At 49.8% G+C, this 27,182-nt stretch overlaps 1 protein-coding gene across 3 annotated transcripts in view; it reads left to right on the plus strand.

Moving 5' to 3' along the window:
• FBN3 (fibrillin 3) overlaps positions 1 to 27,182 on the plus strand; it is a 268,187-nt gene that overhangs the window by 137,802 nt on the left and 103,203 nt on the right. For all 3 annotated transcript variants that reach the window (XM_054013785.1, XM_054013787.1, XM_054013786.1), the window contains 5 exons: positions 50 to 175; positions 22,292 to 22,444; positions 23,176 to 23,373; positions 25,226 to 25,369; positions 26,230 to 26,349. In XM_054013785.1, the coding sequence (XP_053869760.1) occupies positions 50 to 175; positions 22,292 to 22,444; positions 23,176 to 23,373; positions 25,226 to 25,369; positions 26,230 to 26,349 (741 nt within the window). The remainder of the gene's footprint in view (positions 1 to 49; positions 176 to 22,291; positions 22,445 to 23,175; positions 23,374 to 25,225; positions 25,370 to 26,229; positions 26,350 to 27,182) is intronic.

Here is a 27,182-nt window from a genome sequence, read left to right on the forward strand (position 1 = left end):
AATCATCTTTGCAGAGAAGACTAATCCCTGATGGCTTGTTCTTTTCCAGATGTGGACGAGTGCGCCACGATCTCCAGTGTGTGCGATGGTGGCGAGTGCACCAACACGGCAGGCAGCTATGTGTGCACGTGCCCGCGCGGCTTCATGACCAGTCCAGATGGAGCCCGCTGCATCGGTAAGACGGCAGACAGCTCTAGGTTAGGCTCATTCCTTGAGTCAGTGATCCAAGGTTCGGTCCTTGCCAGGAATGGTATTTCATTAGTGTTCCCTATCAGTGTCGCACGATGCCCTGTGGAACCAAAGCGATCGGTATTTACATTCACAATGCTGAGAGCTATCATTGGATCCTCTTAATTCAGCTCAAAAACATACATCAGCAACACGGTACCCTGGCTAGCGAGACAGCAGCATGTGCTGAGTACACCGACCCATTCGACATGTGCACTGTCTGCTCACACATAGCCCAGCTAGCAACTTACCTACCCTGTATGCCTGCTAACAGGGGATGCACCAAATGCTAGCCTGTCCATGCACCAGCCAGTGCTATGTGCATCTTACACCAGCTAGTGGTACATACATCAGCCAGCTGTATATGCACTACACACTGGCCTGTACACAGCCAGGGAACTCTCCACTGGCCAGTGGTATGCACACCACAGGGGGTACGTGTGCTGTACCCAACGTAGCAGTCAAATGTTACAGTGAAATGGCCCACACAACTTGTACCAGCCATTGTGGGGAACCAGATGTGATACATGCTGACTGAAGACACTTGTAGTTCTCAAGGTGCATTCCTGTTGCAAAATTTCATTTACTGTGTAGCTGAGTTCCTTCCCTAGTATCTGATTTCTGGATACGAAATGACTCCTAGGGCCATATGGAACCCACCACTCCTGCCTATTTCAACCAGTCACCATACTGCAGAACTCACACATGCATAGCTGGTGTAAGCGTGTGCCATTCCATTAACTTCAGTGTACCTGCTTACACCAGCTCTGAACTTGGCCCAAGGTGTTTATACTTCAAAGCCTCTCATTGTGAGCATGAAAGGGGGTCCGTTTTGTGAGTGTGCTTTGGTGCCAGTTAGATCTTAAAGCTGAAATCTAACAAACTGGAGTTGCCAATTTTCTGAGTGTTACAGCCACTATTAGAATGGAAACGAATAGGATAGTCCCTCTTTACGGAGTCCAGGGAGCGTTAGTTTCCTAATTTATTCCCAGATTCTTTTCAGATCAACTTTTAACTTGAACAGTTGAACAGTGTTTCTCAAATCAGAACACTTGGTTATTCTTAACCAGTTAATGATTTGTGAATTCACCCAGAACCACATCAATATGCAAACAATAGTTCACCAATCAAGTGTAGACACAGCCAGTGTTCTAGGTATGTACTGCACACACCAATACAATCTTGCCAGCAGTTGTCAGACTATGGTTGAGGCTCAGCGGATACACCAAGGAACAATGCCCATCATCAGGATTTCTTACGACATTTATTTATGACACCACTCATCAGTTTAGAACCCAACACTTCTATTCCTCTTCCAGTATTTCTCCAAGGAGCAAGAATGGACTTGACTTTAAGGTCCTTTCAAGAGTGTGATCCCTGTTACTTCAGTGGTTTAGTTTGCAAGGGACAGCTTTAGAAAAGGGCAGACAAATAAACAGTGAGAAGTTTTTAAAGTGCTTGTACACAAATGCTAGAAGTCTAAATAATAAGATGGGTGAACTACAGTGCCTCGTGTTAAAGGAGGATATTGATATATAAAGCATCACAGAAATTTGGTGGGTGAGGACAATCAATGGGACACAATCATTCCAGGGTACAAAATATATCGGAAGGACAGAACAGGTTGTGTGGGGGGAGGGGAGGGAGTGGTTGGCACTATATGTGAAAGAAAATGTAGAATCAAATGAAGTAAAAATCTTAAATGAATCCACATGTTCCATAGAACCTCTGTGAATAGTAATTCCATGCTCTAATAAGAATATAACAGTAGGGATCACATTATAAATGTGAAATTGTGGAACTATTAACTATGGTTTGTAACCTGTCCTCTAAATCAGCTTCTGTACCCAATGACTGGAAGATAGCAAATGTAACGCCAATATTTAAAAAGGGCTCTAGAGGTGATCCCTCAATTACAGACCGGTAAGTCTAACGTCAGTACCGGGCAAATTAGTTGAAACAATAGTAAAGTATAAAATTGTCAGACACATAGAAGAACATAAATTGGGCAAAAGTCAACATGGTTTCTGTAAAGGGCAATCATGTCTTACTAATCTATTAGAGTTCTTTGAAGGGGTCAACAAACATGTGGACAAGGGGGATCCAGTGGACAAGGTGTACTTAGATTTCCAGAAAACCTTTGACCAGGTCCCTCACCAAAGGCTCTTACATAAATGAAGTTGTCATGGGATTGAGAACTGGTTAAAAGACAGGGAACAAAGGGTAGGAATAAATGGTAAATTTTCAGAATGGAGAGGGGTAACTAGTGGTGTTCCCCAAGGGTCAGTCCTTGGACCAATCCTATTCAACTTATTCATAAATGATCTGGAGAAAGGGGTAAATAGTGAGGTGGCAAAGTTTGCAGATGATGCTAAACTGCTCAAGATAGTTAAGACCAAAGCAGACTGTGAAGAACTTCAAAAAGATCTCACAAAACTAAGGGCATGTCTTCACTACCCGCCGAATCGGCGGGTAGCAATCAATCTATTGGGGATCAACTTATCGCGTCTTCACTAGACACGATAAAATCGATCCCCGATGGCTCTTCCGTCGACTCCGGAAATCCACCGCGGCAAGAGGCGGAAGCGGAGTTGACGGCGGCACGGCAGCGGTCGACTCGCCGCTGTCCTCACAGTCAGGTAAGTCGACCTAAAATACGCCACTTCAACTACGCAATTCACGTAGCTGAAGTTGCGTATCTTAGGTCGACCCTCCCCTGTAGTGTAGACCTAGCCTAAGTGATTGGGCAACAAAATGGCAAATGAAATTTAATGTGGATAAATGTAAAGTAATGCACATTGGAAAAAATAACCCCAACTATACATACAATATGATGGGGTCTAATTTAGCTACAACTAATCAGGAAAGAGATCTTGGAGTCATCATGGATAGTTCTCTGAAGAGGTCCACTAAGTGTGCAGCGGCAGTCAAAAAAGCAAACAGAATGTTAGGAATCATTTAAAAAGGGATAAAGAATAAGACGGAGAATATCTTATTGCCCTTATATAAATCCACGGTACACCCACATCTTGAATACTGCGTACAGATGTGGTCTCCTCATCTCAAAAAAGATATACTGGCATTAGAAAAGGTTCAGAGAAGGGCAACTAAAATGATTAGGGGTTTGGAATGAGTCCCATATGAGGAGAGATTAAAGAGGCTAGGACTTTTCAGCTTGGAAAAGAGGAGACTAAGGGGGGATATGATAGAGGTATATAAAATCATGAGTGGTGTGGAGAAAGTGAATAAGGAAAAGTTATTTACTTGTTCCCATAATATAAGAACTACGGGCCACCAAATGAAATTAATGGGCAGCAGGTTTAAAACAAATAAAAGGAAGTTCTTCACACAGCGCACAGTCAACCTGTGGAACTCCTTGCCTGGGAAGGTTGTGAAGGCTAGGACTATAGCAGGATTTAAAAGAGAACTATATAAATTCATGGAGGTTAAGTCCATTATTGGCTATTGGCCAGAATGGGTAAGGAATGGTGTCCCTAGCCTCTGTTTGTCAGAAGGTGGAGATGGATGGCAGGAGAGAGATCACTTGATCATTACCTGTTAGGTTCACTCCCTCTGGGGCATCTGGCATTGGCCACTGTCGGTAGACAGGATACTGGGCTGGATGGACCTTTGGTCTGACCCAGTATGGCCATTCTTATGTTATGTAGAACATCAAAAGGAGTTGCTTAAAGTTATGGCTCAAATCTCTCTTAGGCCAATTTGCTTTGACTTATAAAGGAGGGCAGGTTATAGCATTAGTTACAATCTAAAATAAGCAACTCGCATCCTTTCATGTATTTATACCTGCTCCTGTATTTTTCACTCCATGCGTCTGATGAAGTGGGTTCTAACCCACGAAAGCTTATGCCCAAATAAATTTGTTAGTCTCTAAGGTTCCACAAGGACGCCTCATTGTTTTTGCTGATACAGACTAACACGGCTACCGCTCTGAAATCAAAAATATGGTTAGAGATCTCACTAGAGCGTGCAGACTCAGCAAGATGACTGACCTGCAGTTATTTATATTGAAGAATAGAAGGAGAAATACAGACTTTGAAATGTAATCTCATGACATCTTCTTATCCAGTTAACTCTGGGATGGGGAGAGTTCTTTCCACCTGATGGTCTGGGCATTGATGCACTTCTGGATTCTGCTGCTTCATTGTGGGTTCAGTCAACTCTGGGATCCCACATGGCAACCTTAATTAAATAAATTAAATTAAAATGAATTTAATGAAGACCTTCTGAAAACATTAAAATGTATTACTGACACGCGAAACCTTAAATTAGAGTGAATAAATGAAGACTCGGCACACCACTTCTGAAAGGTTGCCGACCCCTGCCTCAGTGCTTAGATTTCTTCTCCTAATTTCTCTGCTGCTTCCCTCGGTATCCAGTAGATGGTGCTGGTGCAGAATATAGTTCTTCGATCCTTTTCTTATCGGAGGCTTTTTATGTTTAATTCATTTCAAAGATTGTATTTCAATATTAGGCACATTATTCATTGGAATTTCCCCTTTTTTAAGCAAACAACTTTTATATCCTGGTTTATATCTTTCAACATTCCTTTTTCTTTGAGCCATACAGTTCCTATTACTTCTAGAGTGGCGCAATTATTTATAGTGAAAACCAAGATCCCGTATAATCTTCCAAATGTAATGGCCACACTTCACACAGTCTTGGATTGCACATGTGCAGTTCATGCTATTTAGGGCTTGCAGCAGAACAAGGGACACTGTCCACAACCAGAGAGGCATAAGGCAAACAGATGTGCAGCTTCCAATTTGGGGTGAAAGACATAATGATGGGACAAACCAAACTGTCCAGAGGATATTTGATTTATAAGTTTATCATTTGGGGTGGGAAGGAGATTTGGATTTCTTGGGGTAATGATCAGTTTGCCCTATTAATTCTAATTGGTTTTACTCACAGTTCCCCCCCATCTCTTGCTCCACCCACAGTGCACAATGGGCCACTTTGCATAGCCCAGTGGTGTGTGACCCTTTCCTGGTGACCTTTGAGAGTTCTGTTTAGCTAGGTTGGGAGGGAGAAAGAGGTTTTATACATGTGTAAATTATGAGAAATTCTTGCCTAGATGATTAACATCTAGCCATTTTAGTTCGTATTCTTGGGGATTGGAATTCCTAACTGGAGTTGTTCTGTGGGTCCTGTCTACACTACGCACCTTTTGGCAACAGAGCTGTGCCACTGCAGCCATGCTGCTAAAGGCGCGCAGTGTAGCCGCTGTTTGTCAGCGGGAGAGAGCTCTCCCACCAACAAAAATCTTCCACCCCAATGAGCAGTGGTAGCTTTGTCGGCAGGAGAGCGCTGTTTACACTGGCGCTTTTCATTGGCAAAACTTTTGTCATTCGGGGAGGGGTATTTTTTTCACACCTCTGAACAACAAAAGTTTTGTCATTCAGACAAAGCCAAAGTATCTCGCATGATGTGAACAACGTTTGTATTGTTTTTACTAGGAGGATCCTATTTTAGGATAATCAGAGATGGATGGCTTTTCTAATTTTTGAGGGCCAGGAGGAATTAATAGTTATTGATCATTCAAGGCATATCTGTTCCCTATACCCCTTACAGCATAACTGTCTGGAATTCAGGGAAGATTTTCCTATACTTAGGTCCTGTCCTACGTCCAAGCCTTGGAGTCTGGAGTGAATCCTGTGTGTTTAACAGATGGAAATTTTTTTCCCAACCCTTGTAAATATATGATAGTCCATTTCTCTCAGGAACAGACAATAGTTTCTTTGATAAACACATCATCTCTTCAATTACTTCTTCTCTGTAGGGATGCTTCCTGTAATAGAGATGAAGTCCATAATCTGTCTCAAAGTGCTAGAAGTTCATTCATCTTGAGCAGAGCAAAGACATCATTATTTAAAATGAGCACTTATTACAAACGAGGCAGAGATGGGGTCATTGATGGGGTGATGGAAACTACGCAATAGAGTTCACTGTTGGAAGCCCTGGGAAATGCTACTGAGCTCATTTAATTTCCAGTCTGTTTTAGATCCATAGAACCTGGACTAAAACTGATCGTATTTCAGTCACGAAAAGCAAACATAAAATGTACCATAGAGTCACCTTGTTAGAGGGGCTAATAGATTTTGACAAGAATGAAATTCCTTTCTTCCTTAGATCACACATGTTGGCAAATGCAAGTCAATGTGCGGGGGGGGGGAGAGGGGGGAGGGGCGGGTGTTTCAATGCTTTGTGGATGGGAAATGTAGACATTTAACGACTTTCACACTTGTCAAATGATTCATGAAATGCAAAGTAAATAGAATCAGGATCCCAAGGTTTAAAAATAGTTTAAAGCCTAATTGGCTCTAGTGGTCTGTGACTGAATCTAAAGTCAATACATCATGCAGGAGCCATTTCCCTGAGCTAACATGGGCTGTTCATGTGCTGTCACAGTTTGGGACAGACAGTATTTTTTCTGGCAACTTGTGCAGACACCCGTGTGGGGTCCTTGCCTCACATTCCAGATTTTGAAAGCGGTTTATTTTATTTGGAGTTTTTTTAATTCATTTAGAGAGCGTGTTAGGGAGTCGGAACCCACAATTTATGTTTCATAAAATAAACAGAATAAAGATTTTACAAAAGCTAATATTAATAGATAAAGTGGCCCCATTTAAAGAGTCACTGTACCCAGAATGAGCAGAGAGTGTCTGAGACCCTGTTCCGACTCCCACAGCCATTTCCCGGCACTTAAACAGGAAATAGCTGTAGTATTTCGTATCCCACTGTGCAGTAATGCTTGATACATGGGAACATTTTAGATCACAGAGATCTTGGAATCTGTGACTCTATGAATGGCAACTGTGGTATATCCACCTCATTAATTTTTTCCACATTTTTCATTGAGGTAAATTATTTTCTGGTTGCCCCCAAACATGGCAGGATTGAGCTAGGCAGGACAGCCAAAGAGTGAAACTGACTAGTCTGTTTTCATTGTCTTTTCTGGGCGAAATGAAAAGAGTGAACAAACAGCAGTTGACGTGGTGAAAAGTCTGTAAGATTTTTTTAAATTAAACACTTATTGAAAGTCCACTCAGCTGTGTTTGACAGGAAGAATCCAATCACTCCTTGTGGCTAGAAGTAATACAGGAATATGACTCTTTTGTGGTACTGTTTCCTTACCCTCACTGTTTGTTTAAACTCACAAAAGAGACTCTTGCCAACACCCTTTTCAGAAGGCTGGCGACTCCCTTGAGCTGCTTTACTGTAGAATGTGTTTTGCAAACAGAGAATTTTAAAAGAACAATTTTCAAACTGGAAATCTCCTTCAAGTGTGTTTCTGCTCTGGGAAGTGGCTGTGCTCGGAGCCAACCCTTCCTCCCCTCCCCTGCATTCAGAGTCGGATCTGTGGTTTGTTAGTTTTTCCTGCTTTTTACTGTTAGTACTAACAACTTGAGCTGAGAGAGTGAGCTTGACTCTATTTCTTCTTGGGCATCATCAACAGAATTATTGACTGAAGTTCCATTGCAGGGTAACTTTCAGTCAAGTGTGCCGGATCCTTCCCAAATTGAGACCTCTCCCCCCGAGGCCCTGCCCCACCCCTCTTCTTCCCCCCAAAGCCACACCCCTGGCCAACCTGGAAGCCAGACCAGAGCCAGGGAGTCCCCTCCCCACCCCCCGGCCAGAACCGGATTGGGGAGAGCCACACAGGCAGCTGTGGGAAACCAGCATGGAGTTATGGACCCTCCACCTCCATCTGCCCTGGGCCAGGCAGGGAGTCCCAGGGGCAGGGACACAGGCAGGGGGCTGCTGTCAGCCCCCCCCCCCCCCGCACCACGGGCAGGTGGAGGGTCTGCGTGGCTCCCACAACTGCCCGGGATCCCCAGCCAGGCTCCACACTGGCCTGCCTGGGGAGTGTGGCCTCGGGGGGAAGAGGAGGAGAAGGGGGCTGGATCTGCCCTGACGAAAAATAGCTGGGCCAGGCCCAGGGCCGGCTCTAACTTTTTTGCCGCCCCAGGCAAAAAAGGAGAGTGCTGCCCCACCATAACAGCCCCCCCCCAGCAGCGCCGCACTGCCGACTATCATATATGTACAAGGGTTGGGAAAAAAATTTCCATCTGTTAAACATATTCAGCGTGGCTAGCCTGTCCCCCCCGCAGCGCCGCCCAAAACCCCTGGAGCGACGGGCCACTCAAAGCCCCGAGTGCTGCGCCGGGCCGCCGAAACCCCCTGCCCCTCCCGAGGGCCTCGCTGGGCCGCCCAAACCCTTGGAGCGCCGCAAGTGGGGGGACAGGCTAGCCACGCTGAATATGTGCCTGCAGTTTCGGATGGGGACATTCTTGCGGTGGCTAACTCACCCGTAGCACTGCGCAGCTCCGGTCTATTTTTAGCATGGTAGCTAGATGAGAGCTAGCGCAAGTATGTCTCCTCACGCTGGGAATCACTGCCCAGCGCGAAGGGTCTAACTTGGAACCTTATCTATTAGCCCTGGTGCCCTGGATGGAGAGAACCCTGTTCAACTCTGATCGCTATACAGCTTGCATCACACTGTCACAGTGACTGCGGAGTAGGTGTGAAATGCAATCCAACCAGAATTCCTTGTTCCCTTTGCAGTGGTGTCAATGCCAGCACAAGGTGTAAGGGCCCCAGCATTCACTTTGAATGTTCAGGTGAGGCAGGATTTATGTTCTGTCTGCTCTATAATGACCCAAGGGGAGTTGCAATATGGTGCCCCCCTTCACTAAGGGCCAGGCTCCTTGGTTAGACTACATATACCATGATACACTGCAGCCTTCCCGCTTGGTGCAGGTAATTGGTGCATTGTGGGAGTCACTGGCCATAGCAGAGTCTTTCTGAGAGAATATCTAGTTAAGAAGTTGACACATAGGTCTGCCAGATTAGAGATCTAGACTCTGTTCCAATTGGGCGTAATCTCATAATGGGCTGTGAGGCCTTCCTCACTAATGAGTGCTGTGAAGAACACATAATTACTAACCCCCACTGGTAGGACAGCTGAATGTAGAACCCATGTTCTCCTGGCTCCCAGCACAACACTCCTTCCTTCAAGCCACATCGTGCTGGGAGGGATGGAAAGAGGGAGAGGAGGAGGCTTCTTCTGTTTGTCCGTCCTCTGGTGTCTCAGTTCTGCATGTTGCTCTGGGGAGCTGGGGGCATGCTCAGTGTGGACGGAATGCTGAGCCCTTTTAGCAGCAACCATCAGCAAGCTCTGGTGAGCCTAGTGCAGGCTGGAAATGGGGATTTTCAGCGCCTTAGAACTTGGCTGAATCTGAACAGATTGTCGTGGTGTCAGCAACAGACAGTGCCCGAAGCCCACAGCACTCTCACTGCCAATTTCTAAGTCCTGCTGCAAACCAGGGAGCCATTAGAGCACTAAAAAAAAAAAAAAAGGGCTGAAAAATATGTAAAGTGGAAAATTGCTGCTGCTCCACCTGGTCCTCTGTATTTGACACAATGTATTTCTGTGGCTTTTCCCATTCAGTAATGCTGATGTGGCTACAAATTTGTGCTGCGTCCATGCAATGAAATCTTCATAGGAACAATACGGACTCCTCAACATGCATTCACTGAACCCTGTCACACAAATTCAGCCTGTGGACAGGCAGGAGTCAAGGTCTGGTCTGTCAATGTGACAGCTCTCCTGAAGGGGGACACTCACAGTCACTCCTTGCAGACAGGGTCTGAGTCGGTTGCTTCCACCAATTTCACACTTTTTGGACGGTTGTTTCACAGGCAATTTGGAGTGTTTGTTTCATTCCGCCATTCGCCATCCAGGTAAAGGAGCAGGGGTCAGAACCAGGGGAGGGGCAGGGCATCGTTTGGAGTGAAAGTATCTGAAAGCAAAGAGATGCCCAGAAAGAGGCGACAGAACATTGCCACTTGCTCCCCTGTCTGCTCCTCCATCCTAACTGGAGGCAGGTGAGAACTTTTCAGCTAAACAGGTTTTCATCAGAAAACGCTACTTTGGTGAAACCAAAACTTTGCGCGGGATTGAACCCGTTTCAGTGCAGTTTTCGTTGGGAAGCTTTGTCAGTCCAGGATGGAATTTCTGATCAAAACCACCAGTGAGGGAGCTACCTTTGCAGAGCCATGAGCGTGGTGCTTGGTGCACCCCTCTGGCATTTAGGAGACGAGCTTCTCTGTCTGACTGATTTGGAGCAGGGACTTGAACCTGATGGGCTCCTCCTTCCTGGTGAGCACGCTGGCTATTCCGGGGTCTCTCTCTCTCTCTCTTGCAAAAAGCTGTGAAAGGTCTTAGCTTTGTCCCAGTGCAGAATGGGAAAATGTTTGAAATCTTGACGTTTCATGGGATGGGAAAACTATTGCCCGCCCAGCTGTGCTGCTCCCCAGGCCAGGCTCTCAGCTTTGTTTTCCCATCTGTGCAGGAAACGTTGACATCCGGGCAGTTCTGTGGTTTGAGCAGCAGTTCAATAAAGAAAAGCAAACCCCAGACATACGCAGTCCCTTGCCAGATTGCCATGACTCTGAGCAATATGCTATAGGTGTCAATTCACTTCCATTCCCACCTTGAACTCAAGAAATCTCAAATTCCCTGTGAGCCTTCCTGCTAGTATTTTCCAAACAACCACAACCGTTCCATCCCCCCTCCCCAAACTGGGGTGCTGCTAAAGCTAAGGAAACACAGGTTCAACTGTGTCTCTCTCATCCTGCTTTGTCTGAGCTATGTGCTAGTTTGGGACCTTTTTTTTGCCTTCAATATTATTTGCTGTGGTGAGATTACCGTGCAAACCTGTCAGATCACTGGCTGTGTAACTCAAGCAGAATAATACCACACAGGCCGTGGGCTTGTGGCTCCTGAACTGAGGGTGGTCCTGCCAAGAGGCCAGGGATCAGCTGTGTGTCTTTGAGTGAGACTGGCCAAGTAGGGATTAAATTAGTTTCTCAGAGATAGTTTTACATACCACTGCCACAGCTGCTTCAGGAGCTGAGCAAAGTCATCTGAGTTTACTGAACCAAGTGCCTCCAAGTTCCTAGGGGTTGCGTCGCTCCCACCGCTGCACAAATGCATGGTGCTCTGTGCCTCAGCAGAGCCGGCACTGCCACACTTCCTCTGCTTGCCTGCAGGGATGGACACCAGCTGCAGCCTAGTGGCCAGCTGTTACGGTGCAGGGCAGCTGTGCCGATGGGGAGAATCCCACAGACATGTGGGGTGGGGGCCAGGAGGGGGGAGTGTCCTCTCCAAACACAGCATGGTCTCCTAGCAATGCGTTTGGGTGCAGCAGTCATTCAGAGGCACCATCCCTACAGATCTAGGTAATTTGTAAAGAGAGAGCTCTGGCCCACCCCAGGGCCCTTCCCTTAGTTAACATTGCCAGGGGCTGGACGGTGAGGAATGGTTAGGGTTACCATATCTAATAAATAAAAAAAGAGGACCCTCCACGGGCCCTGGCCCCACCCATTTCCCCACCCCTAGCCCTGCCCCAACTCCGCCCCTTCCCCGCCCTAACTCCGCCCCCTCCTCCCTCCCACTCCCAGCCACGGGGAAAGGGCTGACCCAGCGCTACTGGCTTCACGGTTTGCCGGGCAGCCCCCCAGACCCTGCGCCCCCGGCCAGCGCTTCCCCAGCGCAGCTGGTGCCCGGGAAGGGAAGCACCCAGCCGGAGGCGCAGAGTCTGGAGGCTGCCCGGCAAACCGTGAAGCCAGTAGCGCTCGGGCTTTGGGCAGCCCCCATGCCTCCGGACCCTGCGCCCCCGGCTGGGCACTTCCCCTCCCGGGCTCCGGCGGCACAGGGTCCGGAGGCAGGGGGGCTGCCCGAAGCCGGTAGCGCTCGGGCAGCCCGGCTCTTAAACAGAGCCGAGCTGCCCGAGCGCTACCGGCTTCGGGCAACCCCCCTGCCTCCGGACCCTGAGCCGCCGGCCAGGCACTTCCCTTCCCGGGCTCTAGCTGAGCTGCTCCACTCCTCCCCTCTCAGACTTTAAGAGCCGAGCTGCCCGGGCCAGCGCTACTGGCTTTGGGCAGCCCCCCGTGCCTCCGGACCCCGAGCCGCCGGCCAGGCACTTCTCCTCCCCGGCTCCAGCTGCTCTGCTCTGGCGGCTCGGGGTCCGGAGGCAAGGGGGGCTGCCCGAAGCCGGTAGCGCTGGCTCGGGCAGCTCGGCTCTTAAAGTCTGAGAGGGGAGGAGCGGAGCAGAGCACCCGTGGGAGGGGAAGTGCCCGGCCGGCATTTTCCTGGACATGTTTGGCTTTTCGGCAATTCCCCCCGGACGGGGGTTTGATTGCCGAAAAGCAGGACATGTCCGGGAAAAAACGGACGTATGGTAACCCTAGGAATGGTGACACTTGTAGCCTATCCCAGCACTCCCCCGAGCCTGGCCTAATCTGGATCAAAATCGCGGAGCCTTGCCTACAAGCAGAATGAGAGACAGCTGTTTAATAATGATCCTTCCCTCCCAAATGCTGGGTGAACATTTACCACTCAATCCAGCCAGGTAGGTAAAGACACACCAATCATTACCTGCCCTTACCAGAGCCTCAGAGCCCTTCTGCATGCATGTGTTATTACACCCTGTGTGAGTGAATCAGTGTCACCAGCAATTCCTGGCTCCCAGTCCCGTGTGTTGCCTGATGACTTCCATTCTTTCAAGTGATCCATCCCTGTCTCCCATTCCCAGTGTCTGGCAGACAGAGGCTAGGGACACCATCCCTGCCCGTCCTGGGTAATAGCCATTGATGGACATGTCCTCCATGAACTTATCTAGTTCTTTTTTGAACCCTGTTATGATCCTGGCCTTCACCACATCCTCTGGCAAAGAGTTCCAAAGGTTGACTGTGCATTGTGTGAAAAAATACTTCCTTTTGTTTGTTTTACACCTGCTGCCTATTTATTTAATTTGGTGACCCCTAGTTCTTGTATTATCAGAAGGAGTAAATAACACTTCCTTATTTACTTTCTCCACACCAGTCATATCCCCTCTTAGCTGTCTCTTTTATAAACTGAAAAATCCCAGTGTTACTAATCTCTCCTCATATGGCAGCTGTTCCATACCCTAATCATTTTTGTTGACCGTTTCTGAACCTTTTCCAATTTCAATATTTCTTTTTTGAGATAGGGCGACCACATCTGCAAACAGTATTCAATATGTGGCCATACCATGGATTTATATAGAGGCAATATGATATTTTCTGTCTTATTATCAATGGCTTTATCATCCTTATGTGCTCCTTTAGAATCTCGATGGTCCAGTGGCCCCTTTGGTTGTTTAGCAGGCTTTCTGCTTCTGATGTACTTACAAAATTTTTTGCCATTACTTTTTGAGTCTTTGACTAGCTGTTCTTTAAATTCTTTTTTGGCCTTTCTAATTATATTTTTACACGTCGCTTGCCACAGTTTATGCTCCTTTCTATTTTCCTCATAAAGATTTAACTTCCGCTTTTTAAAGGATGCCTTTTTGCCTCTCACTGCTTCTTTTCCTTTGTTGGTTAGCCACGGTGGCTCTTTTTTTGTTCTCTTACTATGTTTTTTAATTTGGGGTATATATTTGAGTTAAGTCTCTGTTATGGTGTCTTTAAAAAGTTTCCATGCAGCTTGCAGGGATTTCACGTTTGGAGCTGCGCCTTTTAATTTCTGTTTAACTTACTTCCTCATTTTTGTGTAGTTCCCCTTTCTGAAATGAAATGCTACTGTGGTGTTTTCCCTGCCACAGGGATGTTACATTTAATTACATTATGGTCACTATTACCAAGCAGTCCAGCTATATTCACCTCTTGGACCAGGTCCTGTGCTCCTCAAGAATTGCCTCTCCCCTTGTGGGTTCCAGGACTAGCTGCTTTAAGAAGCAGTCATTTAAGGTGTCAAGAAACTTTGTCTCTGCATCCCGTCCTGAGGTGACATGTAAACAGTCAATATGGGGATAGTTGAAATCCCCCATTATTATTGAGTTTTTTATTTTTATAGCCTCCCTGAGCATTTCACACTATCACCATCCTGGTCAGGTGGTTGGTAGTAAATCCCTACTCCTATATTCTTATTATTAGAGCATGGAATTTCTATCTAGAGAGAGTCTATGGTACAGTTTAGTTCATTTAAGATTTTTACTTCATTTGACTCGACACTTTATTTCACATATAGTGCCCCTCCCCCACCAGCATGACCTGTTCTGTCCTTTCGATATATTTTGTACCCTGGTATTACTGTGCCCCATTGATTATCCTCATTCCACCAGGTTTCTGTGATGCCTATTATATCAATATCCTCATTTAATACGAGGCATTCTAGTTCACCCATCTTATTATTTAGACTTCTAGTATTTGTATATAAACACTTCAAAAAATTGTCACTTTTTAGCTGTCTGCCATTACATGATGTACTGTAATTGAATGGGACTTTTTTTCATTTGTCTGTTTCTCATCAGATCCTACCCGTATTTTATCATCTTCCATCCTCTCCTCCTTACTAGGACATAGAGAATCTCCATTAGTAGATCCTCCCCTAAGGGATGTCTCTGTCCAAACCATGTGCTCCTCCACACCTATCGGTTTTCCCCAAGCCCTTAGTCTAAAAACTGCTCTACCTTTATCTCTCTCTGTGGTCTCCTTTGCCAGAGGAAATGCCCCGTGCACAAGAAGTGATTAATTCTGGAGCCAGCGCAATGAAATGGTTAAAAGAAAGTATCTGAGAAAAGGCCCAGTTGGTTTAATCCCTTTGGCTTTAAAAGGGGGTCACTGTTCTCTGCAAGTCACAGAGCTGTGATTAGAGATGAAATTTACATAGAAGCCACATATCAAATGCCCCAGTGCAATTAATTCCAATTACATTTCAGGGGAATGTCAACTTGCTGGCATAGGTAGCAGTAAAACTCCTAAAACCCGATCCAATGGGACTTTCCCCCTCATTAGTTTGCTTCATAAACCAGGGAAAGGAGCTGAATTAGCTGAAGATTTGAACTGTTCCTTAAAGGACACTTTCTCAACCCAGGCCAATCTAGGCAGGTGCAGCATTGACCCCACAGCCCCAGGTACGGGGCTACCAGCCACCCAGACCCACACACCAGGCCCAGGCCCAACTGTCACAGCTTTTGCAAGGCTCATAGAACTTGAATGTGTTTCTGGGTCTTGTGAGCGTCTGGCAGAACTTCACCAGGCAGCTTCTCTACAGCCAATGGCGAAAACCCTATTGATTATGATGGGGCATGAACCAGCCCAGTATGACATCATCACCATTTGCAGTAGTGTTGTGATGTCATTACGCAGCATCATGAGATCATGACATCATTATTGTCATCATTATCATGCAGGGCAGTTCCTAGGGCAGCTAGGGGACGCTGAAACCTGTGCTGCCATGGCTTCACTGCTTTGGCCCCTGAGCTGGCTCCATCAGAGTTAGCTTGGGTATGCATGAGATGCAACCACACCTGGCATTTGCAGTGTAGACACATCCTCCATTAATTGCCAGCGACCTCTCCACTTATAGGAGTGCCTAGGTACCCAGCAGGAGAGAGAGAGCGAGATTTGTGCACATTTTCACTCCCAAGGACTTTACGAGTTTCGCATATTGACCTACACACTTCTTCCTCTACCGAAATACACGCTTGTGTTGGGAGCACCCCAGCAGTTGTTCAGTGGAGCACAGCTCTACGGCACACAGTTTCACATGGGAGTACAGACGAATGCAGCACCCAACTGCATCCACACTGCACCGCAAAGAAGCTTTTGGATTGATCAGCTCCATCCCCAGAGATCGGGGCCAGTCCAAGCAGAACAGCAAGTTAGAGCCCACCCCCAGCTGACGTTATTGCTGGGACATGAGACAGAGACTTGTGGGAGCTGAACATCTGGTTTGCCATGGCTGGTATCTGCTGCCAGCAGCTTTTTCCTGTAAAATCAGAAAAGTGAGTAAAAATGTTATGACTGTGCCTGGCCGGGCCTGCAAGGAGTGCCCAAAGGTGCCAGTCTTGCAAGGCAAGTCTCCTAGGTGTATCCGAGGGACGAATTTTTGCCCTATGATAGCAGTGTCTTGTGTGCTCTGATGTATTATGAGCTGTAAGCTGGTGCTGCTGCCTTGCTCAGTGTGAGCTGGGCAGGGCATGTGGACACAGACACTAGAGCTATGAGGAGTATGGCTGACACTTTGGGGAGTGCTGGGGCAGCTCCGAACCAGGGGCAAAGAAGAGAGAAGCTGGGGCATAGCAGATGAACTTGCATTTGGTTCCATCTCCTGCACCTGATTTGTGTAATGCTTGTATGGAAAGTTGCTGGCAGTAGGTACAAAGTAAGACGGATAAAGTCAACACTGTACATCTACGCAGGGGCAAGACCTGGTCACGAGCCTGAGGGACTCTTCCGTAGATGTTTGGCTGCTCTGGTGATTCCCGCCTAGACAGCTGCTCAGGGATGCCTGTTGTATATTGATCTCAAAGGCCTAAGGTGTTAAAGGTGTTTATAAACTCCTTCACTGTCCCACATTACAGAGTGACAGGTTTGAGGGGGGCGGATCTACAGAGACCATAGTTTGCTCAGTTGCTTGACAAAACCCAAAATCTTTCATTCTAAAACTGAAAGTTTATTGATCAAACACAAGAAAGAAAAAGAAATTAAAGCAAGCATTGATACTGATACTGAAACTGAGAGATTGTGCAAAACAAACAATCAAAACCTTTCAAGTCTCTCTCCTTTTTTAGGCAAAATATCAGTCTTTTTCAGAACAACCTTTCTTTGATGAAAAGCCTAAGGATGGGTTAATCCTGATGTGCGAAGGGTGTTCACTTCTCCTGTTTCTAACAGACAGATGGAGGCCATGTGGAGAAGAGAGAGGGTGGAAAAGGTGGGGGAAATACAACTTTGCAACACTGGCAGGCTGGCTAGTCACAAATGGGTGCTCTGGCTTTGGCTAGCAGGCCAAGCAAGGCACCTGCCGTTTGGACCCTGGAGCATGCTCTGGGCAGGAGTGTCATCTGGTTGGATTCGTTCTCCTTAGACGAGGCAGGTGTGGACGAATGCAGTACGTCTGATTTCAGGAGCCGATGAAAAGCAGAGGGAAAGGCTAGGAGATGAGGGAGGGCAGAAAGCAATGCAAGGGAAGGGAAAACAGTGCAGGCTCTTACCTGCCTCTGTGGTGTGGGAAATGAGGTTTCCACACCAATGGGCTGAGGACTGGACATCATGGTGATGTGATGATTTTCTAAACTCACAAGTAACAAACCAGGTTCCTTAAACAAGGGCAGGCCGGCCAGCAGGCTCTCAGGAGAAAAGTCCTTCTCCTGGCCTGCTCCTGCCCACTGGAGGTGGAGGAAGCGGAGAGGAGAGGAGCTGAGACAAGCTGCAGTGTGGGTAGGTCACGGGATGATTGGGGGAATATTCTTCTTTTCTAAGTCTCTTTTTAAGAACCTCACAACGGAGGACGAGCAGGTGGTATCTTTTACCCCCTTTAGGTTGTCCACCAGTGAAATCCATTTATGGCCATACTTGGCGTAGGTAACTTTGTTGTCACATGTTCTGTTTACCAAGTCTGATCTCACACAGTCCTTGAATTATATCAGGAGGCCCTGGTTGTTTGGACTAATACAGTTTCTCTGTCTGGGTTTCTCACACCTCTTCTAACATTCATCTTCATAAACAACTTGGCCTATTTTTCATGGTTATTGTAACAGCTTATGCATTTTCACATACTTGTTACAGTTGAGCTGAGGGTAACTTTGTAGGTCCAGCAATTGCAACATGCCCCACCAGGATTCAGCGGGGCCAGGAGTATATATGTACCATGGTCTGAGCTGCACATATTCCTGTGCGATAGCATTAATCTGGCTTGCATTGTTCATAGTCATCAGGGTGAGGCTCGTCTCTGCAGGCACATAAGGCCAGGTCCTCAGCCCCAGTGAGACCACCAACAGAGGTTGGACATGGGATGGTGTATGAGAGCGTTGGAGCTAAGGCCTTGGAGAGCCCATACAGTCTGTTGCAGGCAGCTAGGGCATGGTGGGTTGGCAGTGGAAAGAGCTCCTCACAGAGCAGTGGTAGAGCAGGCAGATGAGACACACAAAAGGGCAGGAGGAGAAAATAAAGCAAAGAGAGGGTCTCTTCACCAGGCTCAAGCACTGTTGAAAATGGCCTGCCCATCCCTAAAGAAGGGATAAAGAGGTACTGTTCAGTCATGGAAGGGTTAATGAATACCACCTCCTCTTGCTGTGGAGTAAATATCCATCTAACCTACCTTGGGGCCCCTTTGTCCTCCCCCAAACTCAGCCAGTAATGCAGAGTGTGTTTTACAGGTGTATTAGCTAAATCTCACCCTGGAACTGGCATTAGTGCATAAACTCTGGCTGAGGAAGCAGTGGAATGAGTCAGGGTCAGATTTAGTCTCTGGAGTGGGGGATTGTGACAGTGAGTGTTACCTGCACATATTCTTGTGAACTCCAAATGGCAGTGTAAAGAAACCTGCCCTGAGTCTAGCTTGTGTGTTTGGAAAGACAGTGACACAGGAGGAGACACTGGCAAAGGGCCAGGCTCACTCACTTCTCTTCCCATGTACTCTAGCGACTCAATCTCCCTCGAGCCAGACTCCTCGTTCTCGCTGTGGGGTTTGAGGGCAGAGGAGGTGAGCAGTCACTGCTTCCGTCGCCAGCAGCGCAAGCTGCAAATCATGATACATACGATCTTTAGGAGCCTGATGTTGGGTTAGCCAAGTGTGACCAGAGTCCCTGGGGGCCGTGCTGAGGTCACTCAATTAGGGTGAACTGCAAAGAATGGGGCAGACAATCCCCAAAGCTGGTGGATAGTCCAATACTTAGATTTACCAAAACAGCTTCTATAATACCTTACTGGATACCCAGAAGCCAACAACACAATTCCCTTACAGCAACCGAGCCTTGGGCTTCCACCCAGACACCCAAGTCAAATATGATGAGGATTACTGAAAATCTTATTCACCATATAAGAAGTTCTACCAATCCCAAAGGATCGGGCACATTACCTCCCAGGTTAATGAATATTTCAGATCTTACCCAAATACATGCTTACAGCCAATTCTTGTTAACTAAACTAAATTATATTTTAAAAGAAAAGAGAGAGAGTATTGGTTAAAAGATCAACTATCAGGGGTTAGCCGTGTTAGTCTGTATCTACAAAAACAACAAGGAGTCTGGTGGCACCTTAAAGACTAACAGATTTATTTGGGCATAAGCTTTCGTGAGTAAAAACCTCACTTCTTCGGATGCATAGAATGAAAGTTTCACTTTCCACTCTATGCATCCGAAGAAGTGAGGTTTTTACTCACGAAAGCTTATGCCCAAATAAATCTGTTAGTCTTTAAGGTGCCACCAGACTCCTTGTTGTTTTTGTAGGTACAGACTAACACGGCTAACCCCTGATAATTGGTTAAAAGATCACTATACATACAGACATGAGTACAGTTCTGAGATCAGATTCATAGTAGAGATGTTGATTTTCATAGTTGCAAAGAATTCTTTCAGAATTAGTCCATAGGTTATAGTCCAGTGTTCATATCCAAGGGATCCAGTTAGGACTGGAGCTCTCAGCCTTACGGCTTAAGTTTCCCATGTATGAAGCATCCAGCAGATCTGAGATTAAAAGGATCCAGACCCAAGAGGTTTTTATACAGTTCCAGGCCTTCTCTTGACAGGTCAGAGGCCTTAGGTGAATAATAGACAATCATGGAGACTTTGAAGTAGACCTATTTCCTAAGCATTGTCGGTAATTAGCTACACAAATTAACATAAGGCAATTGCCCGTTTTCCACCATTCTCTGTTGATTTGCTAAACATTTCAAAGGAGATGAATACAGCCATATACTATGTTTATAGGTCATTTATATGTTAATATTTCCTTTGATCTTTGAATTAACAGAACAGAGCATAGACAGGGACTGTTTGACTACATTGTTATCCTCTAACAAGACAGGAGTACATACATACAATTAGTATCACCTCTAACTTCTAACAATGCAGGTTTGCATTTCAAAGATTCTAGCCTTTCTACCATGGAATGGCCCTAATGACCATTTGCATACTTTTCTAACGTGTGTCTAGGTTGGCTCTGGGTCATTTAGCCTGCAAGCTGCTTAACCCTTTCTAGCCATGAGTCACACTTTGTATAAGATTCGTTGCAATTATATAACAGTGGTAGCAACAATGATTTGCATGGTCATACTCTAATCCAGGGGTAGGCAACCTTTCACAAGCGGTGTGCCGAGTCTTCATTTATTCACTTTAATTTAAGGTTTCGCGTGCAGGTAATACATGTTAACATTTTTTAGAAGGTGTCTCTCTCTAAGTCTATAATATATAACTAAACTATTGCTGTTTGTAAAGTAAACAAGGTTTTCAAAATGTTTAAGAAGCTTCATTTAAAATTAAATTAAAATGCTGATCTTACGCCGCCAGCCTGCTCAGCCCGCTTCCAGCCTGGGGTTCTGTTCACCTAGGCCGGCAGCGGGCTGAGCAGGGCCTGTGGCCGGGACGCCAGTTGGCAAGGGGCCGGCATCCGGGACCCCAGACCTGGATGGGGGTTCAGGGCAGAAGGCTGGGTGTGTGTGTGTGGGGGGGGTTCAGAGGTCAGGGCAGAGGGCATGTGGGGGGTTCAGAGCAGAAGGCTAGGGGTGTGGGGGGATTCAGGGGTCAGGGCAGAAGGCTGGCGGGTGTGGGGGTGCAGGGCAGAAGGCTGGGTGTTGGGGGCAACTCGAGGTCAGGGCAGAGGGCTGGGGTGTGTGTGGAGGTGCAGGGCAGAACGCTGGGTGTTGGGGGTGACTCGAGGTCAGGGCAGAGGGCTGGGGTGTGTGTAGGGGTGCAAGACAGAAGGCTGAGTGTTGGGGAGAGGTCAGGGCAGAGGGCTGGGGTGTGTGTGGAGGTGCAGGGCAGAAGGCTGGGTGTTGGGGAGCAGTCAGGGCAGAGGGCTGGGGTGTGTGTAGGGGTGCAAGGCAGAAGGCTGGGTGTTGGGGGCAACTCAAGGTCAGGGCAGAAGGCTGGGGGTGTGGGGGTGCAGGGCAGAAGGCTGGGTGTGTGTGGGGGGGGTTCAGGGCAGAGGAATGGGTGTGTGTTGGGGTGGGGGGGTGCAGGGCAGAAGGCTGGGTGTGTGGGGGGGTTCAGGGCAGAGGAATCACTGGAATGCGTTACCTAGGGAGGTGGTGGAGTCTCCTTCCTTGGAGGTTTTTAAGGCCCGGCTTGACAAAGCCCTGGCTGGGATGATTTAGTTGGGAATTGGTCCTGCTTTGAGCAGGGGATTGGACTAGATGACCTCTTGAGGTCCCTTCCAACTCTGATATTCTATGATTCTATGATTCTATGAATGGGTGTGTGTTGGGGTGGGGGGTGCAGGGCAGAAGGCTGGGGTGCTTGGCTCATGAGCGGCTCATGGCAGGGGGCTGGGAGGGATATGCCCCGTTCCACCCCCTTCCCCAAGGCCCCGTCCCTACCTCTCTCTGCCTCCTCTACGGAGCAGGGAGCACGCTGCGCTCGGCTCTGCTCCGCTCCCCTCCCCCTTACAAGGGCCATCGCTGGCAGGGAGATGGGGGAGGAGGAAGGGCCGGAATGCACAAGCTGGGGGAAGAAATGGGGGGCGGGAGCGTGGCTGCCGCAGGACCAAGCTTCTGCCTCCTGCCCCCACAGGGGAGAGTGGTGGACGGGGGGGGCTGAGTGGGGCTGGGGGCCGGGACCCCCCCTCTCCCCTGCGGAGGCAGGAGGCAGAAGCTTGGTTCTGCGGCAGCCAAGCTTCCCTCCTCTCCCTTCTTCCCCCAGCGTGGCGCTTTCCGGCCCTTCCGCCCCTCCTCCTCTCACCGGGCAGGCAGCGTGCCGTGTTTGGCACACGTGCCGTAGGTTGCCAACCCCTGATCTAATCAGATAACGTCACACCGAGTTTGGGCCTTTCCAACTGGAAATGCTCAGGAAGGAGGCCCTGGGAAGTGCTGCTGTTCTCAGGAGCCAGTCCCCCCATCCCTGACAGAGTTGCAATCCAGCCCTGAGGAAGTGGGCCCCAGAAATATGCCTCTCTTGATCCACATCGCCTGTCTCCCTCGGAGAGGCTGATTTGGACTGGCTGGGTGAGGGGCCCCTCTCTTCTCAGTCCACCCCCCATCACTTGTGGCTCCTCTTGCTCCTCCTTGTTGCAGACCAGCGGATTGGCACATGTTTCTCAGCGCTGATTGGCGGGCGCTGCGCTGGGGAGCTCCCGGGCCAGTACACCAAGATGCAGTGCTGCTGCGACTCCGGGCGCTGCTGGGCGATCGGGCAGACTCCTGAAATGTGCCCCGTCAGGGGATCCGGTAAGCAACACAATGGGAAAGCCACTAGCGCCCCACTGAGTGCGACCTGTTCTTAACGTCCATGAGCTGTGCTGGTGAGTGTTTCTGGGGGGGAAAGGTCGATGAGGGTCGCATTGCGATCGCACAAAGCCAGGGAATTCAGGAGTAAGGCCCCTGGCCCGCTCCCCCTTTTCTAAAGAACAGAAGAACGGGTCCAGCAGGGGCAGCAACCTCCCCACCCCAGCCCTGCCCTGGCTCCCTGGGCTTGGGAAGAGATCAGAAGGAGCCGAGGGCTGCAGCAGAGGGCTGGGAATTGGGTCTCTGGGAGTCTATTTCCAGCTCTGCCTTGCTGCGTGACTGCGCTTCCCCTTCTCGGGCCTCCATCTGCCCCTCCAGAAAGCAGGGCCAAGCTCCTTACAGGGGCTGCCACTGGAAAGCCAATAGCAGCAGCACAACAACCAACTTCCCCTCCCGGTAGCCCCGTGCCTGCTGCACAGAGCAGAGGGCTCTTCCCATCGCTGCAGTGTGGGAGCTACTGGCCAAATGCCACCACAAGACCCGCCTCATCTGGGCTTCATTGATTAAGGGGAGTCAAGCTCTCTCCCAGCCCACCCTGCCCCAAGCCCCATGCCTTCCCTGCCCCCAGCCACTGTTGCTTTCGTGCTGGCATTACCTCCGCCTCCCATGTGAGACGGGCAGGGACATTCGGCGTGTGGAGTTGAAGTGACACTCAGGCGGCTGTTTCCTTTCAGACGAGTACCGCAGGCTCTGCATTGAAGGGCTCCCGGCCGTGCCGGGCTTCTCTGGGAGCTTCCCTGGGATTCCTGGGTTTGGGCCAAATGGTGTCGGGCCTGGAATTGGTGGACCTGGAGGCATTGGACCAAATGGGGCAAACGGCCAAGGCGGGATCCCGGGGCTTCCTGGGATGGGCCCTGGAAGTTCGAGCATCGGTAAATTAAATCTCCTTTCTGCTAGCGCTGGACCAGCTTGGCTACATCTCTTCCAGGCTGTGTGTGTACCTGGTGTGCCTCCCTGCGCTGCACATGCGCTGGGAACAGCGCCATTACCCAGACGCTGGGGTTATTTTGACACTGCTGGACTGATGGGATATGACACTAACGCTGTACAGAATGCTAGGCCCAGCACACAAATCACACGGCCCCATCTGGCTCCGAGTGCCAAAGAGGCAGGCTGTCATCCAGCAAAAATGTCTTTCTAGTTACAGAACTGGAAAAGAGCTTCAGCGACCCCTTCACCCTCCATCTCACGGCATGGTAGAGCCCAGCTCCGCCAGCCAGAGGGCCTAGACAGGGTGTGGGGCACTGGCTGCTGGAGTGAGCATCCGGAGGGGAGTCAGAATGCCATGGGTTCTAGTCCCCGCCCTGCCACTGATGTGCTATGTGCCCTTGGGCCAGTCACTTACAGTCTGTTCTGACAACTGGCTGGGAGCCTGCTGGTAGGGGTTGGGTCTCCGCAGCCAGGCAAAGGTGGTCACCCTTTGCAGGGGCAGCCCTGCAGCCCTCTGTTTGGTTCCCCGGCTCCAAGAGAGGCTTTGCTGCGCTGTGTGTGCTGAATGGAGTCGTGGGATCAGATAGGAACCTCAGTGTCTAGCCCTTATCGTCGCAAAGGAAAGCGTGATAGTGTGACCCAAGGGTAGCTAATGAGGTAATTGACAGTTGCTTGAGTGTGCGGGTGCCTGAAGCGCCAGCTCTGAGCTGGGGAGCTGCCCGTTCATCGTAACGCTGAAAGCTGCTGCTTTGGGCCTTTGTCATTTGTCCGGACAGGGGTGCCCCCATAGCCTCCCCCTCCACACACCATCCACACAGTGAGCAGGGGTCACAGCTGTATGGACTGTACTTAGCCTAGAGTAGGGGAGCAGCAATCCTGCTTGGAGTTGGGAGTCGGGATGTACTCACAGCACGTCTCCACTGCAGCGGGGAGGTGTGAGTCCCAGCACTGGGGTGCAGGATTGTACTTGGGCGGCTAGCCCATCTCGCTGCCAGCACTGCAACAGCCATGCTAATCTTCCCCGGCACTAGCTCCAGTAGACGTAGTGCATGCGGGTCTGCCTGTACTGAGATTTCCCGCTCCCAGCTGCTGTGCAGACCCCCTGAGTGTGCCGCGGATTGGCTAACATTGGTCTTGGGCACAAAGTTACCCCGCCTGTTTTATTCCTGGCCCCTCCGTTCAGGATGTTGCCCCCGGTGTCCAGCACTTTGGGGTGAAGGATCACAAGAGCACTCTGGGAAGTGAGGAGCCAGAGCCCCTCTGCCGCTTCCCTTCAGTTCCGAGCTTCAGCAGCCCCTGCTACGCCAGGCTCACAGCTTGGCCAGGATGCTGGTGTAGTGACCACATGGGGCCTGGGTGAGGCCCCCCCAACAGCTAGTGACTGAAGACCTGAGCTGGGGCCTGGCCAGATTTCCAGGGATGGATAGGGAAGGGATCCCCTAGAATCAGCTTTGCAGCCTGTTCCATCCTCCGACCGCTCCTTAACAGTCCGTGCAGACAGACCAGTGCTGGCTCCTTGGCCCCGCATCGGAGCAAGCTCATTGGGCTGGCCTTGGAGAGGGGGATGGGCCTGCCCACAGTCCCTGGCGGGGGGGAGGCATGGAGATGGCCGGTGTGTTGCAGGTGATGCTGGGAGTCCCATGCAACAGCACACCTATTGGGAGGTATGCCCCATGCGGGTGTTCTCCCCTCTCTCAGACAGCAGTGACCCCGAAGCAGGCTCCTGGGGTGGGGGGAACGGAGCAGGGGGCTCAGGACTGCCATTCCAGGCTCTCTCCTCTCTGGGGTTTCCAGGAACGGCCACCTTAAATCAGACCATCGACATCTGCAAGCACTTCACCAACCTGTGTCTGAACGGGCGCTGCATCCCCACCCCGTCCAGCTACCGCTGTGAATGCAACATGGGATACAAGCAGGACGTGCGTGGCGAGTGCATTGGTGAGAAAATCCCCTGGGCAAGGCACCAGCTGCCCCACTGGCCCCACTCCTGCTCTGCCGCAGACAGCTGCTCCTACTTGGTGCCCAGGCAGCCTCGAGGGTGCTTGCAGCTGTCCCACCCCTCAGCCTGAGCTTCATGAAACCGTCCTGAGGTCTGGGGTTGCCCCCAGCTGGTAGGGTTAAGGGGCGCAAAGCAGCACTCTCGTGGCACTGTAGCACTGGGCAGGGTGAGGCGGTGGCTGTATCCAGCACCACGAGGAACACTGGGGGAAGCCACCCCTCCCTCCTCTGTTGCAGTCTGATCATGAGCGGGCAGGAGAGTCGCCATCACTTTCGTTCCCTGTTGCTGAATATGGCAGGGCCCCAAAATACATGTGTTCTCTGTCCACACACCCACCCCCGACAAATGCAGCACCTGGGATAAGGGACCCTGGGGTCTTCCGACTCTGGGCTGCAGCCCAACAAAGTCCTCATAGTGCCCAGCCGCCCCTGAGCCCTGGGCACCAAGGGCTTTCTGACCCCTCAGGCCCCACTGGCTTCTGCAACGACAGGCTGGAGGTGGCTCCTCGGCTCAGGGTCTCCGTAGAGCCGTGCATGTGACCTGCTGCACCTCACTGTCCCCTTCACGCTGGCCTGGCAGGGTGGTGCTGATCCTGAGGGAATGCGCGGGGACTGAGGGGCTTTGGCTCAGCACCTGGCAGGGTCGGGCCCTTGCTGACCTAACAGCATTCCTGTTCCTGAGCTGGCGTTTAGCTGGGCAGCCCCATGGGACTCTGGTGAAGGTCTACCGAGCAGTGTCGGGCTCTGGCTCCGCCTCCCAGGGGTCGGGGGCTGCCAGCTTCATGCCCTTTTCTTTCCAGATGTGGACGAATGTTCCAGCAGCCCCTGCATGCACGGCGACTGTGTGAACACACCTGGCTCCTACCACTGCAAGTGCCATGAGGGCTTCCAGAGCACCCCCACCAAGCAGGCCTGTATTGGTATGTCTGTCTCAGGGCTGGCACAAGACACACCAGCGGGTCAGAAGGACGGGTTCAGAAACGGAGTGCAGAGCGGAGCCCCAAGCTCCCAGGAGCAGACAAGCTCCCACCCAGAGCCCCGAGGGCCACAGAGTGAAGGGAGAGCTGTTGGCATTAGTGCACTCTCAGCAATCAGTGCTCGCTGCAGAGCAGCAGATGCTTTCGCTGGCGTCCCCAGAGGTGCTGAGGGTGATGCGGGCCAAGCGTATGCGAGCCATGAGCCAGTACCACGCACTCTGCTTTGACAAAGAGGCTTTCACAGAGGGTCCGTTCCAGTTTAATTCCTTTAATTACGGGGGGAGATTTTTACCAAATTACGGTAGTTAAATCTGTACAACCCCTGCTGCGGGCACAGTTATATCAGTCTGAAGGGGCCTTATGCCAGTTCAGCTTCTTCCCTTTCGTACACAGGAATAAGTTATGCCAGCATGGCATTATATCCCCTGAAAAACTGCCTGAGAAGACCGAGGCGGGGCCCAGTGGCAATCGTGTCATGCAATTAAAGACTGTACCGAAATGCACACACACAAGGGGCGAGGGCGAGTCTGGCACTTCCTAACTTTTGAGTGCTGGATGTGGAACCCTGGTAGTGTTTTGTGGGTAATTTCTTAGGCTTTTAAAGAAGCAAAGGGAAACCCAGCAATTCCATCCTGCGGTATCAGACAGACGCCCAGGTGGGTCACTGACAGGGTGGGGACCGTTCGAGCCACCTCACAGACCTCTGCCACTTGAGCTAAGAGGATCCAATGGCTGGGGGAGGTTGTCCTGGGCCACCCCTGGGGGTGGTGGGACAC

Source organism: Malaclemys terrapin, chromosome 24 (assembly GCF_027887155.1).
Source record: "Malaclemys terrapin pileata isolate rMalTer1 chromosome 24, rMalTer1.hap1, whole genome shotgun sequence".
NCBI lineage: Eukaryota > Metazoa > Chordata > Testudines > Emydidae > Malaclemys > Malaclemys terrapin.